A 17,048-nucleotide genomic window follows, 5' to 3' on the forward strand; every position below is an offset into this window, starting at 1 on the left:
TTGACTCTTTCGAGCTTTGTGGGATGACTGCTAAACGAAAACCAACTAAAATGCAAAAAAAAACAATAAGCTAAATTCTTAAAGTTTTGAATACAATAAGGCGAAACTGTGGTGCAAACGCAATTACTTTTCATTTCGATTAAAAAACTGAAAGGGTTAAAGTGGACTGTTTTGATCAGTCTCTTTTTCTTTGAGCTTATGTCTGGGATTCCGCATGTCGCATTTAAAATGAAATTGTTTTTAAGTTGTTAAAGATGAAGTGGTTGAGGGTAATAAAAAAAATCATTTGAAGAATATTAAAGCATTGCCAAATTTATTGAATAACCTCCAATACTACAAGAAGACCCATGACTAAGCTGTGCCAGTCAGGCTGGTGAGAGCCGATGGGCATGGAATTTCAACAAAATTAACCTGTGGGTTATCCGCATTTTGGAACCAACCAAATCTAAAGTGACATCCCGATTGGAGCTGTGAGGGCAAATTATTGCATTCCGAATCTGAAGAGACACCTCCATATTGTGCTCCCCAACCAGAAGAAGGAGCATTCCACTGACTGGAGCATCCTCGAGTGAAAATACCAACTCCACCTCCAGGGATTTGGATATCAAAGTGGTTCTGTCCTAGGTCTGATCCGGTATTGACGGTTTGGACTATCATAGTTTTTCCGGCAATTGAAGTAGTTGTGAAGGTCATCTTAAGGCAAATGCCACATTTGCTAGTGTCTACACCACCGGAGAAAGAACCAGCTACAAAGCCGTAAGCCAGGGAGTCATTCACTGCCCATGGTTGAAGAGAATTGCAGACGTAGGAGTTTCCACCTGACATGAAATATTTTATACTTAAAATTTACCACATTTCTTGACTTAACGTACCATCGCATCCTGAAGTAGCGGAGGCATCTACAACGGAAGTACCATCAGCGGCGCAGGATCTTACAGGATTAATGCCATTTACATTGGCACTCCAGGAACAAGAAGGTTTGCAACAGTCCCAGTAACGGGTGGTGCTGCCAGTTCCACTCAAGGCTGCGTTGGTCATGCCGAGAGCTAGAAAAGGAGTTGGATGCATTTTCCATGTTAAAAATTCAAATATTACTGTTACCAATGCAGAAAACGAAAGCAAAAACTTGGGTTTTCATTTTGTTGTAGTTGTAGTTGACACTAAACTGAACAAATGTGTTTAATGGATTTCTCTAGCAGGTGCCCCATATTTATACTGAAACAAAAATGGAAAAAAAAAGTAATTATAGCTTTTCCTGTAAAAAGAAATGGTAAATAGTTCAAATTATAACGTGTGGTAAAGTGACGTTAAATATGTTTTTTTGTTTTCTGAACATATGGTATGATGAGTTTATGGCATGGTTAGATTTGTAGGGCCTTAAAGTGGCTATATACATGAAACATTTTTTTTGTTCTCTCGTCCGTTTGAGACCTTAATTATCGTCCCTCTAAACGCAACGCCCTGATTATGTTTGAATATTTCTATTAGTGTCGTGTTGTTATTGAAAATTGAATAACTTATATCACCAGCGCTTGATTATTTCATATAGATTTAAATGATAGGAATTTTAATCACGATTTTAAAATTAAATACCTACTAGAGAACTAACCTGAACTGAAGATTGCTTTTGAGGGTGTAAATTTCTGTTTTTTGAAACCTTGTGATGCTGGATGTGCGTATATTTCATAAAAATACACACCACCCTCACACAATCAACAACACAATATGCACATATTTGCCATTTAAAATGGCAGCTTTAAAAACCATGTGAAATCAGTTGTTTATTCTGAGGGACGCTCCAGAACATTGATTTGTTATCCATTAGGTTTTGGATACATTTTTAAAAATCACACAATCCCAGACATATCAGTTTACAAGTTGCTTTAACAAATAGATGATAAACAAGCTGAAACCTTTAAAATGTATTTTCAGCTATGAGCATCCCTCAACCGAAAATACAATAAGCTTCGGTACCGTACAATACACAAAACTTAATATCCCATGTTGGAACACGCACTTTTTCCTAAAATAGAAAAAAGCACGTGCTCCATCCGGAGATATCTGCAATTACACGGTTGCTTAGAGAATAAATTGCGCATAACGGTCACAATTGCTTGAAAACCATTTATACTTACAGTTGGTTGATTTTGATTTTAGGAGTATGTTCAAAAAAAAAAGAACAAAACTCGATAATATGCCTGAGTCCATTAATTCAGTTATCGGTCTTTATAGAGCAATATTTCCTTAGGAAATCAAAACAAGGCCATCGGCAACACTAGTGGTTTTTATAATCATATACTCTTATGTAAAATTTACATTTAAATTGCAGTTTCCCATCAGTATTATGCTTACTACCCGTACAGAAGTATTTTCATTTTATTCAAATCCAACTCTTCATTCAATGACTCGATGTTGCGATTTATAACCGAATTGCATATTTTAAGGAATTCGCTTCGAAAACGGGTTAATTATTTTGATTATTGTTATTCAAACCTTAAATAAGCAATGAAATTGTATCTTAAAATAGAATCAATGATAGAATGTGCATACAAACTGGACGTGACAATCTTTTAGTGAATATTCAAATAATATAATAACAATATGCAGATGTGCCAGGGCGTGAAAGTACTCCGCAAAATAATAAAAAGATGCTAATAAACCCATGGTAAACAACGCACCATTTTCGATATACAGGGCGGCGAAAATTTCAAGGGTATAACTCCGGACTTCGTGACACATGTTCAACACCCCGACGAATTTGTAGGTGTGAAAAGTCCATATTCAAGAACTCGTTTACCAATATACTATATACTGACTAGAACCTCCATGCACAAGCTGAAAACATTATCTTAATGCGAGAGGACGGCCCTCCAGAACTGGAGGTACCTTATTTTGTAAGAAACTTCTTATCCGCTTTTTTACAGTTCCCCAATGAGTTTTGCCGGCAGCTCAACCTGTACCAGACATTTAACTGAAAATTCATGTTGAAAGTAATGTTCTTTCATTAAATAACGGTTTTCGGTGCTTCAAGAATAGCATTTTTCACACCTCCGTCATATCATTAATCGAAAGTGCAACAACAGACTGAGTTACCACTACTTCTTGGGTTTTGCAACCTTTTCCACAGCATACAATGGGGCGATCATCCAGTACCTTAAAATAATTTAGTTTGTTTCCTAAGGCTCACCTGCATTGTTTGTTATGATATTAAGGAATATCGATTCCAACATAGCACATAGTAAATAAATGAATCATGGTTCATACATTTGATTTGTAAATAAGGTAATATTAACGAACTTTTACCTAAATTCAAATTAAAACAAATATTTTGAGGTTATGATGGGACGAACGAAAGAGACATCTGGGAGAAGGACCGCAACCTGATCGTCCTCTCTCTCTGCATGTTAGACATATTCCATCCTTGTCTGGCGTTCGTCTGGACGTTTTGAAGCTCTGTCTTACTCATGATGACACAGTGACTCGTTTTCTTCAGAGCTATCGCTTTATTAAAGAGCTCATCCCCTTTAATGACCGCTAAACACTTTGCAGTGGAATGTCTGGAATGTTGACGTTACGTAATGCTAAGAGGCGCCACGTGTTTTCCGTCTATCTGCATTCACCTTGAACTGACCTTCGCGGTATATGAATTATGGAAGGAATGCGGATATTTCAATATTAAGAAATCCTTTCAGCCTGATTTGGCTTTTAGCCTAATTTTGTTTAACTCTTCAACCTAATCTTTATGCTATCACCCAGGTACCAGGGTACCCACTCGTGGTTTTCGATTAATTTAATTTCGTGTAATGCAGAGGTATCTTTTAATTAATAAACGCCCCACATCGTTTAAGCGATTTGTAGGGTGTCTGCTTTTCTAATTTTTCATTTTTTTTTAAATATTAGCAAATTTTAAACGAACATCAATCCGAACATCCTTCCGCTTAATATCCGGGGCACCCAGGTACCCATAATTGGTACTCTATGTAAAAAACTTGTACACTTCTAGCTCTGAGCCGAGCAAGGGCATTAGCTGTGACAAGAAAATTATGCTAATGAATGAGCTTTTGTAATTGGGTCAAATCCAACTTAGCTTCAGTTAAATAAATGAATAGTCAACTTTTACAGTTTAACTATTATTTATTATACAAGTAAGCCATGAAGTATAACACTTTATTTATTATTATCATTAAAATTCTTTAGGACAACTTTTATACATGGTAAATGTTGAAGAAAGTTCATCGCAAACCGTTTTTGAGATTTATCACAGGCTTTGCGAGTTTTCCTTGTGCGCTTGTGAGGAGCTGCATAGCGCATATAGCAAAGTCCAGGGACCATTTTTCGACCAGTTTGATCGCGCGAAACTGGTACGGAAGTTGAAGTTGATTCCAAAGATGTTGAAGTAGTTAATGCGAAGCTGGTAAAACTGATGCTTGTGTTCAATATGTATTCTATGGTCAATTTCGCTGATCCATTTCTAATTACTTGATTGTGGACGGATCTATCTTGGATGTTTGGACGACACGACTCTTCTTCTAACTGCCTCAAAAACACTCGACATCGGTCTCTACTCTCCTCTAACACACTATTATTTTTAGAGTAAATTATGCATGATGTGAGAGCTGCAATGTCAACAATGTTATAAAAGAGTGCGAGTGGCCCTCTATTCACTTTTCTTTTCACATTACACCGTCCTAGCAGCTTGTCCACAACATCAACACCAGATTTCGTTCGATTATGAAAATGTATAATTTCTGATTTATTGGTTGCCCTCGATATTGGGTTATCATGATGCATCGCCGACAATAATAAAAAAAATTTCTTATTTCTTGGGGCACAAGGACACAGCGTAACATCACCAAGACGTCCAAGTAAAGATAATTGTTCTCACGCTTTTTTACGTTATTGCACCGCTTGGTACCTGGGTACCAAAGTACGTGGGGAAATTTGGATATTAACATAAAAGTTAAAATAAAAATTAATCTAAACAAAAAAAAAATGTAATATCTGTTGAAAATGTTCTCGCGCCAAGATGCAGGACTCTACTTCTCGCTTTAGAGACCAACAAACTGTCGACTGTTCTAGGAATATTGCGAATAAGGATTGTAAAATATTTGATTAAAAGTTACCAATTGGCTTTAGATAGTTGATATCCCGACCCGGATGATCATTTTTTCTTACGTCCTTTACATTCTTAATTGGCACCCATAGATATTTTTACAAATTCCACCAAACGAATGAAAGACACGAAAATACTGCAAGAGACCAAAACGCTGAAAATTTGAAAAAAAAAAATTGGTATCAAAACTCACACAGGGTGCTCAATAAAAAGACACAAAGAATTAAATAGTACACGACTCATAAAAATATAGCACTCTGTATATGGCTGCGGACGATTTATATGTTTCTTGTAGAAGATCTTAAAGGAAATAGGTGTACAAATATTTAATTCAACATGCAGAGTGTATTATCAGTATATAGTGTTCCGGTGTTGAATAATTAATAAATTAAAAAAATAATTATACGCGAGCAAAAATTCAACACTTTTATCAACTTCTCACAATCACAAGAGTAGAAATTCGGGTTGAATTATAATACGGAGTTTTTCGTGTAAGTGTAAGAGAAAAATCTTTGAACGGTACTGAGTTCTGACTGAGTTCAAAAGGACCTTAAGACTATTTATACTATAGGGAAATCATAGGCTTACACCTGATAACATGAACTTATCTAAAACGCATTATTAAGGATATATATATTTTTAATAGATCGCAGACTTTGGGCTCAGTTAACTACACTCGAATGGGCTTAACATATCGAACAAAGAGATGGTTGTTTCTAAATAAACAAATGTTTTAATCAAATTGTAGTATTATCATTAGGTTGCCATAAGCAGACAACGAGAAGTAATGTAAGAGGAATAAATCCATAGGCGTAAACGAAGGTACTTCACAAGAATGTTAAAACGTAACATCTCACACTTGCGTCGGTCAAGTACACCACACGCTGTATTGAGCATTAAAAAACTCATGATAATCAAAGTGAGCACTTAGATAGGTGAAGAGGCAGTGTTTTCTGCGAACACCTGTTACCCCGAACCTGTAAATAGACCATAACTTTCTTAGAGCAATAAAAACTTTTGGACCATCTTTCGAGCTATTCCCTGGAATATCTTTCGAAAACGAATCGCAACATCTTATGCACAATACATTTTAGTTGCAGGGGAAGTTATATATGCCACCGGAAACAAGAAATCCCTGTCAAACAACACCACCCTGGGTCGTTCAGGAAGGCGACACAGAATGGGCGGAATGACATCAAGTAGCAGCGCAACTTCCTGCAACAGCAATTGCAATGATAATATATTGCAGCCTAACGGTGACATTTCGTATCACGAACAAAACAGAAGGCTTAGCAATGGTAAGATTTTGCTGATAACACACAAAATATATTTCCCCTTCGCCGAAAATTTCCAGACAAGCACGTTAGCGTCGCTGTCCAGTTGTGCAGCTTGTTCTAGTGATAGTAATCAGCTTCAAACTCACTTATAGCACTAAGCCCGACAATAGCATTAGCTGCGGCAAGAAAGTTATGCTAATGAATGAGCTTCTATAATTGGGTTAAATCCAAGATAGGTGCCGCTAGAACAAGTATCTCGCATCAGCTAAATGGATTATATCAATCCTTAGGGAGTTTTCTGTCTAGTCCATTTCATACAGGGATTCACTTGAAAACTTCCCATATTGCATTAGAACTTTTATTAATAATTGAATAGGAGCACTAATTTCAATTGGAATAGAATTTCTTGTCTTTGGCACAAATCACTAATCTGTCCTGAAAGAAAGGGAGAGACTTGCACTGGATCGAAATGTTTGCAGTGCAAAACGAGGGGCGTAAAAAGAGAAAACCTTTCCCTAATATTTACATAACACAGTATTAATTTTGTATAAATTTACATGTCGTTGGCGCTATATTTGCATCTCTCTGTTATTTCTGAAACTCATTAAAATTCAACAGTGTTTACTTAATCTCCTGGTCCGAGAACTAAAATTGCCGAGAATCATTGTTAATTGTTACGTTTAGTTTTCCGCAATGATTTTTTGCTTCACTCAGTACCGCTAGCCGAAATGAGGCGAAAACATGAAGCCATGGGGGGGTTTCAGCGGCGCAAAGGCTCGAGGAAGTCTTCAGAAAATTATTAAAAAAGTCACCTCTGGGACAAACTGAAACACTGAGCTCTCCTGTTTTCATACAGTTCCTGCTACTACGACTGCACCTTTACTACCTCTCTCATAGTCAATCGATACATACTACTTTTGCTCGTTATTAAGCAATGGAATTCCACTGAAACACGCAACTTAACAAGTAATTGGATTTGCAGCTGAAGATTCTCCCCCAGAACCTGCACCCCCAGAAATTCCACCCCGGGGTGGTTCTCTACATTCTGCTACATTGCGACGCATGACAGAATACCAGCTTCCGCCAAATGGAGATGTTGGGTCCGGCGAAGAAGTCCAGTATCTGCCCCCTGGTAAGTTGCGCGTAGAAATTGTCAGGCGATGAGGAGTGAAATTACTCCAAAATGACTGAATTTCTGAAATTATGCCAAAAATCAAATTTCACCGTAGAAAATGTGTAGTAAATACTTCTTCGATTCCTCTGGACGTAAAAGAAGAGTTGCAACTTCGACAACCTGTATGTAGGATCGTTATTGAAGATCCCTAGATATCCATTTTTATGGCATAATCTCGCTAATAACTCAGATTTCAGTAATATTTTAAACCTGCTTATCGTGCCTCGTGGGAAATGAGTACTGGTACTTAACAATTTTCGAGTGGTTTGAAAGAAAACATTTAGCTCAACTGAATATTGCTGCTTATCGAACACCTTATTTGCGTATTTCGCGAAAAAAATGCGAGTATTACTTGTAAAGTGAAGCATCCTGTGAGAATATTTTACAAGAGGTCCAAATTCCCCTCCTAAACATACTGATCTTGCGATAAAATAGATACCACGAAGGTTTTATAGATAGAAGAAAATTATATGACTAAGAAGACCGGGCATGTTTTCTAGAGTTCTTCGAAGAAATCAAATTTGCGGATAAATGTTCCCATAAAAAAAACTCACAGTTAAAGTTTCCTTGTGACACACCCCGTAGATGATATATGAGTAATGTGTAATAGTTTTATCACGGATAAAACCGATTTCAATGAAAACTCAATAAACAAAAACTCTTTAAGCAACGCCTCTCTACGCGGTAATTATACTTTTTGCATTGCCAATTTCTAAATTTTTTTTTAGTTCGTTGCTTATCATCTTTTCCATAATTTTAGAATTTTTTTCTATAAAAAAATACGGAAACGTGTACTTTTTACGTTGTTTTCAAATGAAACAACAATATTTCACACAATTCTTCCTACCTGCCAAATCACTAGAAAAAGGCTAATTAAAAGGTGATTTGTATAGAATATGTCATGCTTTTCTATAGGCAAATAGCCAAAGAAATTGCTGAATTATATTGTGAGGCGTTTGAAAAAGGACATTGTGAGGACTAATGCCCTCAATGTGAAATTATTTGCAGAATAGTTTTATCATTTTTTCCACGAAGATTTATGCTTTAGCAAAGCAAAATTTCAATGCTTCTAGAACGAGAATGTTGTATGGTTTTCAATAGTTAAAATGTTTGACTAAAGAACGAAGTACCAACGCTTATTCCCAGGCTATGAATGGTGGGAATTCAAAAAGTAGCCCCAAATATTCGAGAGAATCGTTGGTAGAAAAAAACTTTTTTTTTCTCAATCTTCAAGTCTCGTTCCTGAATTTGACCCAGCAATGGTAAATTTCAGGCTGAATATGAACAACGCGCCTCTCTTTATTTATAACATTTGAAGGGTGACAAACGCGAAAATATCAAATCCTAATTGTTATTCCAGTTACAGGGACCTTACCATGTAACCCCAATGTAAAATATGAAGAGAGTTCGAAATGCGCTTGTGATGCATTCTTAGTGAAATTTCACTATAAAACGCCCAATATAGAGGAAGTTTATAGTTCATTATTATCGTCCCAAGCGGAATTTTCTGGCAAATTGCGTTATTAAAATTAAAACCCTGAAAGTGGAAAAAAGTGACGTTTGCGCCAATCATGTGCATGTTACTAAATAATGAAGAACCTATACAGGGTGTCCCAACTCAATTTAAGTTTAGAATTGATGGGCGTTGATGTGAAATTTAAGTGTGAATCGACGAAAAGTTTTTCCTCGAGTCTTTTCATGTTTGTCTCATGTTTCTCTATCACTGAGCTCCTTTTGGAGGTCTCAATCGTCTCTGTATGGACTCCCATTTGGGTCTGCCTGATTATCACGTAGTGACTCACCTCATGTCAATCGGTCGTTTTGGCCGAGTCACGCCGCGTGATCAATTGGGTTGCTGCCGTGGCAGATACCTGGTGTTATTTAAGTGCGTGGCCAAACTTCGAAGGGTGATTCGAAGACGAAAAGTTTATGTAAACATAGGTGCGGCAAGGTTTCCTTTTCAAGATACAGGGTGTTACATTTTTTTTATCGTTAGATATTAAAAAAATTGTAAATAATAAGAACGCTCAAACTGATATGGCGTTGATAATTGGTTGCAGGTTTTAATGTAGTAAAAAGATTTTTTTAAAGCTGAAAATTGTCTCCTATTTGCTGGTGGCGTGCACAGGGGCAACGCTGGAAATTAAAGAAAAATCAAACAAGGAAAACGCTTTATTGAAATTACACTTAAACAAATACTACATAATTGATTTTCGTTAAGAAAACGTGTACCAATAATGACACAAAACTTACAATTGCCGCTGAAAATGCTCTTCTTCAACTGCAATGCAAACATTAGCTCATCTTAACATCGATTGCCGAGTACGTTGAAATATACATATATCTTATCTGATTACATGAATCCCGTATCCGTTGGATTCGTTCTACTTCAGTGTCGATCGCGAGTCTATAAACGAAAGACTTCGCATGCCCCAAAGGAAAAAATCTAACTGATTTAAATCTGGCGAGCTGGACGGCTATGACTGCGCTTAGTGAAAAAAAATATAAAAGTTTCAAAAAATCAGTGGCGCATAAATAACAATAATTACTATAAAAATAACACTGCTAAATATCGGCAAAATCGGCTGAAAGACTGTTAAGATTTCTATGAAAAAACGATGTTTCCAGAAAATTTTTGACCCCCCGCACCTTGGAACCGAAGCATTACGGAACCCGTGCTTATATGAACGCTTCGTCTTAGAATCTCTCAAAGAATCACCCCTTGGAGTTTGGCCAAAGTACTTAAACGGCATCCTGTATTTGAAGTCGAAACGACGAAATTTGATGGCGAGTCCTTCTCTAGTCTCTTGTTGTTTCTCCACTCTTTGGTTTGTCTCTTGTTTCTCCATCGGTGATTCGCCTTTTGAGGCTTCGACCTGTCCCCCTATAGATTCACATTTCGGAATGCCTGATTATCATGTCAAATGGAGCTCTACGCTCGCATAAATTGGATCAAATTAGATCGCATATATCCCACCTTAAATCAAACAGAGCAGCCTTTGTGACATCGTTAGTTCAATTCTCACCGAAGGACCGGCCAGTTTGGCCTCCGTGTCGCGTAATTTTCCCTGGGAACATGGTCGATGCATACTAATTCGACGTCGGGTGATGTCTCTAAACTTTATTGCCACTTAGCGGGGCATTAATAGTGATTGTGAATCCCGTCCGGTGCGGAGCAGCAGTCACCCCTACTGGGACCCAAATTAAAAAGGATTCATTGCCACACGTCCAGGTTGGAACTCCGCACGTTTTTGCCTCATTTGGGAGGTACGTTGTCTGGTTTGCTAAATACGGGGTTCAATCAATAATTGATGAACTACAAGGGGCGGAAAAAGTGGCCATAAGTATGCAAATCTGCCAGGTTTATTTGCCTTCATTCACTACGGTGCCGTTCGATCAGGCAGGAAACTTATTCTGAATGTCAACCAGAAACTCTTAAAAAGCTGAGATTTTCACTTATTGATCTGTAAGCTTCTATACGAATGAGTTCTATTTATTTTACAACGCATATCGGTCATCGGTCAAGCAGTACCGCGTGGTATTTAAGTTTTATAGAGAATCAATATACTGCTTATAGATGGGATAACTCGCGTCGGCCAAGTCTCGGGAAGTATGAGTGACTCGAAACAAAATGAGACAATATGTACCTAAACTCCTGCCACACGAGATTTACTTATCGTCAGTTGCGCTGCGTCAACATAAGCGGCGCTTAGCTAAGCCACGTTTATCAGCCACGCAGTAAACAGGAGCAACGTCAAAGATGTCGAGTTAATCCGCGCTTAGACAGTAAGCGTCGGCGTTGGTTCAAACGTCAAACGCACAGGCCAGATCTCCTCGACTTTTTCATCGATTTTACTGACACTAATGACAGTTACGTGACGTTAACGCTAATTTGAAATCGGCAATCTGTCTCTGTCCCGCACTATGTCATCTGGAGATAAGGACAGACACATATTAGCCCGCACTACTCTATGTTTCTCACGGTGACCCACTGACCGACTTCCCTTCGGCACTCTCCCCGTCATCGGCAGTTGCGTTATTGCGCCGTTAATCTGAGGCACGTGTTGGTTTTCTTTTTAGTATCAGAAGATTTTTTAATTACTCCGTAATTACCGGAGAGAGAATTTTTCCTAAAATTTCGCAAACACGTAACAGTTCGCATCGCTTTTTGACGCGCCCCCTTTTGACGAGGCCTTGGGAGTGCAGCAGCAACGTTCAAAACACTTTGGCCTTGCAGGAAACAAATACTTAAAGCAATTTGTAGACAAAAACCGAGTCTAACTAGAAATTGAATATTGTTTTCCAAGTTACCGGGATTAAAATGGATTATTGATGTCATACACAGGAATGGATCTTGCCATAGGAAACCTTTCAAAAGATTATTTCATCCAGAAACGCCACTCCAGACATATCAGATTAAATGAGCATTTGAATAAAGAGTTTTCTAAAGGTTTATGTTTCAAGCGCAGAAAATCTCTGTTGAGTTGCTTATGTTATTGACAACGTCAATTTAAACTAAAAATCTACAAACTCCAATTTTGGATTCATAAGTTTTAAATATTGATTAAAACCTTCTATATTTTTCGCATCGAAACTCAGTGTTTTACCCATGCCCCCAAATCAAAAGTTCAAGTCCTACAAAAACATTTCAGCAAATGAAAGCCAATTTTAACATTTTGCTTTATGACAGTATTCGCCTCGTCCCATTCCAATTTTTAACTAGGAGCAATTTAAATAAATATCCACAACGGCAGTCGCAGATGCAGAACGGCATTTCAAAAATATTAATCTTTATGAAGCAATAAAATGTCTGTCAACTTTCAAAGCTACATGCCGTCGTTTATTTAATTCGTTTAATGTCTGCTCTTCCCCTTAGTTTCTAAAGCGCTATTATTCATTTAACTAAGTGAATTGCCGGTCAATATTTTTAATTTCGTTATGGGACTAACTTGTTTCAATCCTTTAGGACAGATAATACACAAGGCCCCAGAGAAGGTAAGTAATTTTCCAGAGAACGTTTCTACCTTGAGTGGTACGTAAGTTCGATATTCGCGGATTTCAACCAATTACTCGAGCGAAGAGTCGGAGTCCCACGTAGTCCCCGGTCGTAGCTTGATTGGTCGAAGTTTCACGTGTTCTCGGGCGTTCAATCTTCAAGTTTCCATAGGTCTTCTGTTTCACCGCTGACAGGAGAACGAGACGTGAATTTCCACTCGGCAATTCAAATTTTCAGTGCCGTTTGTTTCGTTCACCTTTTTGCTTATAAATGTTATCGGCGGCTTGGTTTTCTTATGGAAAACCGCTCGTATAATTCCTGAAATTGTGCAAATATTTTTCCTCTAAACTATTCACACAATTGAGATCGCGCAATAATAACGATAATTAGTCCGTTATTAAGTATGGTAAGTGCGTAAGATACTTACAGGGAAGCAGGCCTGCAGAACCATCCTATCATCGACTAAGCAATTAATAACTCCGATGCGTATTCGGTCATGGAGGAAAATTTCCTAGTCGGTTCGGTTTTCTGAGCGTGAAAAATACTCAGATCGACACGAGATAAACAAATTTGAATATAAATAATTGTGGCATCTTCGTCGAATTTTTATCCATGGCCAAACTTACAGTTTGCCGAATACCGCTGTGATGGTTAAAGGTCAGTTTCGATAAATTGTCACTTTATTGCTGAAAACCCGCTTAGCGAAAGCTTCTTCTAGACGTGAATGGTGATAAAGAGGACACCTATGGCAACGTATTTGATAGTAAAATTTAGACCCGATATGGAAATACAGCAGACGCTCTATAATGTAAACACATAATTATAATTATTATATTGTACATAACCAAATATCTCTGTTGATTATGACTGTTCAAACATCGCTTGGATGACTAGCAGTATATTCCTGAAATGTTTCCACGAGCGCTTTATGCCTGAGGTATGGCAATGAATTTGCAATCATAAATGATCTACATATTCATAATTTGAGGATTATTTCATTTGTGGATAAAAAATTCCTAAAAAAAAACAGAGGTTTTCAATAATTAGATAATGCACTAAGGCATCCTCGATCTCGCAATAACTGAGGAACGAGGATGGGTCAGTTTTCCTCACGTGCACACCGCTCCGTTAATTCAACCCGTGGACAGGAATGGGCCAAACTGTATTGCCGAAAATGACTACCTTCATCTGCCCTATCAAAAAGTCCTCAAAACGTATCAGAGGCTTTGAGGCGGGTAACATTACGAGAAGCTGCTTTAAAAATAAAAAACGCCTTCAATCAGCAAACTATTCAAAAATGGTGGAACAATCTCTTTTGTACCAATGGCCAAGATGAAGATTATGTTGCCTTAAACTTAGCAAGGGAACAGGGACCATCCAACGCTGATGACCTATCGAATGATGTTAATAATGAGGAAAATTTGGATAGTGAGGACTATGAAGACGTTCCCATTGAAGTTAGAAATGTATCGACTGACGCACGTGCTATTCAAATTTTTAACGAAGCCTTAGATTGGGCTGAAAGGAAAGAAGCGTCACACACGGATGTTTTGGTTTTTCGTAAATTACGGGCACAAGTGTTGGATGACAATGCTAAGCGCCAATTTACACATACTAAACCTGCAGATTATTTCTCTTCTAATTAAAAAACACTTATCACTATTACAATGTTTGTTTATTTTGTTGTATATGTATATGCGTCGAACGCGTCTTTAATAAATTGTTTATTATTTAAATTACATTTGTTCAAGTGAACCTCTCGATAATGTGGATCACACTTGATCTGAATTCGTTTACCTTATCGAGCGTCTGCTGTACATAGAAAATTTAACACTAAATTTCTATTTTTTGTTAGAGACAAATTATTGTATTTTACTTAGTTACTTAGTTAACATTGTCTCCTTCGCTGCTTGGAGTAGATACCTCCCTCAATTATGGGCCGTATCTCGTGCTTCACCTCTGGCCTCTATTGTATATGACTCCAAAGCAGGAGCAATTTTTATTTATTTCCTCACTTATTTCTGGTGTCTTTAACCTCTAAGACCTGATTCGTTCCACTGAAACAAATCGGCTTTCTCTCTATTTGCAGAATGCAACTGATCGAGATCAGATTCAGTTGGTTAAGTTTAATGGGAGTAGCATATTTCATTACGAGTCTACAAAATAGCGTTTTACCATGCAGGCGCGACAGTTGCAGTCTATTTATTAATCTCTAAAAATATATTTTTCCGACGCCTGACCAATGACAATTTTTGAATAGCTGACTCCGAATTTCTTCAGGAGTGCGAAAAATTGCAGTTTTTCGTGCGCGTACGAGGAATATATATTTTTCCGTGCTCTCACTGGACGGGCGTGTTGTCGGCACCCTTAACGACCTTGGCCACATAACCAAAAAATTACTGTTTCATCCCTATTTGCTTAACCTAATGAACTTTCGTGCTGGGCTCTCGGAAGCTCTTTTCTGCCATAATCAAGGACCATTGTGCCTAGACCAAAATACCAACAATACTCTTGATGTAATTTTGCAGTCCCTTTGTAATATGCCCTGATAAAATGTGTCTGTTGACCTAGTTTACCCCAAAATGAGGAAGCCTGAGAGGTGGCGACCTCGCAGGGCAAATAGGGTTAACTACGTTGCTGTGTATTGACCGGTAACTCGGTGGCATCGCTCTCGGAAGCGACGTCGACGTCGTCGTCTTGTTGCCAAAAAGGCCGATATTACACCGGGAATCTGAAATATGGGAGTTTCCTATGAATTCCAGTTGACGAAATGATGGAAGTTTGGAAATACGGCTTAAAAGACGTGGAATTATTATACCATCAAAGTTATAAATTTTTCTCCTTTAAAAGAAGTTTCCAAAGTACATACAAACTTTAATTACTTGAAACTTATCCGATAGCCTTCATTCGTTCCACGTCAATTCCTCTTAAACAGTCCGGCAATAATTACTCGAAAATTAAAGTTTATTATTTTTGTTTTCCAATAAAGGAGAAAGGAAAGTCGGATAAAGGAATTATGAGTTAATTGGGTTTTATTACTTATCTGGCTGAACGATTTGAAGAAGAATTAAGGAGGGAATTTTATCATTATATTTTAATGGTCTTGGAAGCTTTCTGGGTTTATAATTTTAATTAAGTCTGTTATTTTGGGACCTCCGCAAAAAAAACCTTTGAGCCGAACTCCATATTTTAACGAGACAAAGGGAATGTTTGACTTTGGGATACTTTACGAGATTAGGCTTAAGCCCCTAAAAAAGCTAATACTTCCTACATAACCACAATACGACTCTAAATGCACAATCCTTGCACATGTTCTAATTCGCAAAACTCGTACTACGGTTTTAAATTTAAATCCTCACAAATTCCTAACACGAGAAAATAAACGCGGCATAAAATTTAAACACCCGCATTTCCACTCTCGGGCTCGTACCAACAAAAAGGAAACACTAATATAATGTAAATACTCTTTATCGGCAAAAGTAATGCCCATTGCCGAATCTGCACATGGAAAGTCAGGCTGGACGAAAATTCTTTTTAAAAAATGGTTATACTGTGAGATAGCAATATGCCAGGTTTTAGTACTGCAGTTTTCGAGCTCTCTGGATTATCACCAAATGAGCATAATATTTTCTTCAGAGCGAATTAGGCGAGATTGTGAAAACATCATTGTGGAGATGAAAATTTTATGCAGCAGAACCGACACATCCCAACTTTAGCTACCATTAGAGCTGGGCGAATTTTGGTGATGTGCTTCTATTGATTTTCAAGGTGTTTTCATGAGACCGCTCACGGGCCGATAGGGCCGGCTACGCATCACAACACAGACTGAAGCGCCCTCTGGATAGTCCGTTGCATTTATACTGTTAGCACGCGCGTGCGCATGCGTGTGCACTGGAGCAACGGACTTCGGCGCACATGGCACGAGACGTGATAGACGCTTTCAATCTCGGTTCGTGCCTGATGGGTGGTATATTTTGGTTAACGGTCGTCTGTAGGTCTCCGCACTTGCACGACTCTAATTCGCTCGCGTTTTCCCAGACATGCATCGATTATACAGGGCGATCAGGAAGAACGATTCACAAATATCAGGAGTATATCGTGGATAAATTCATTTGTAACCCGTTATCGGGTGTTCGATAGTAAATGGAATATGGCTTTTGCGCGTAAAACTGACTGTTTACGGTTCAGCTTTTACTGCGAGATTATCTGTATGGTCATCCTTACTACTCCGATGGGCCAATACGTTACTCATCATTTACTCAATTTTTTTTTCTTTTTTTACTCCGGTTTACAAGTTTTGTCGCACTGCTGTGGTATATAATGCCCCACAAAGTAAAGCTCATAGATTCAACCTAATGGGTTCAATTTATGCCATAAAAATTCAGCTAAAACTTATCTCCACAATAACTTCTCGTTAAGCTTCCTTGTTAGCCACAACAATGTGAAGTATGCGGTAATTATTATGTCTTTATGGTCCTCGGTGGAGTA

The 17,048-nt window shown here is 37.9% G+C and overlaps 2 protein-coding genes across 7 annotated transcripts in view; one reads left to right on the forward strand and one right to left on the reverse strand.

Annotated features, from left to right (window-relative positions):
* Positions 1-17,048, forward strand: part of Ten-a (tenascin accessory) — a 340,802-nt gene that overhangs the window by 157,698 nt on the left and 166,056 nt on the right. For 5 of the 6 annotated variants that reach the window (XM_066294416.1, XM_066294415.1, XM_066294418.1 and 2 more), the window contains 2 exons: positions 6,208-6,411; positions 7,373-7,522. In XM_066294416.1, the coding sequence (XP_066150513.1) occupies positions 6,208-6,411; positions 7,373-7,522 (354 nt within the window). Of the gene's footprint in view, positions 1-6,207; positions 6,412-7,372; positions 7,523-10,603; positions 10,832-17,048 lie in introns of those variants that run through there. The other variant, XM_066294421.1, reaches the window with a different exon arrangement.
* LOC136345816 (endoglucanase-like) lies at positions 286-1,221 on the reverse strand. The gene is made up of 3 exons (XM_066294433.1): positions 1,102-1,221; positions 873-1,046; positions 286-818 (listed from the first exon to the last, which is right to left on the reverse strand). Exons 1-3 carry the CDS (start codon positions 1,136-1,138, stop codon positions 352-354), a joined length of 678 nt encoding a protein of 225 aa, XP_066150530.1. The 5' UTR covers positions 1,139-1,221; the 3' UTR covers positions 286-351.

The sequence above is a fragment of the Euwallacea fornicatus genome, chromosome 21 (assembly GCF_040115645.1).
Source record: "Euwallacea fornicatus isolate EFF26 chromosome 21, ASM4011564v1, whole genome shotgun sequence".
In the NCBI taxonomy this organism is placed as follows: domain Eukaryota; kingdom Metazoa; phylum Arthropoda; class Insecta; order Coleoptera; family Curculionidae; genus Euwallacea; species Euwallacea fornicatus.

What these genes read in the sequence shown, in the direction of transcription:
- LOC136345816 (XM_066294433.1), bottom strand. Translation starts at nt 1,138, where the DNA reads ATGAAAACCCAAGTTTTTGCTTTCGTTTTCTGCATTG. An exon ending in TGCTTTCGTTTTCTGCATTG is followed by an intron (nt 1,047 to 1,101) that starts GTAACAGTAATA and finishes CTCCTTTTCTAG; the next exon opens with CTCTCGGCATGACCAACGCA. An exon ending in CGCTACTTCAGGATGCGATG is followed by an intron (nt 819 to 872) that starts GTACGTTAAGTC and finishes ATTTCATGTCAG; the next exon opens with GTGGAAACTCCTACGTCTGC.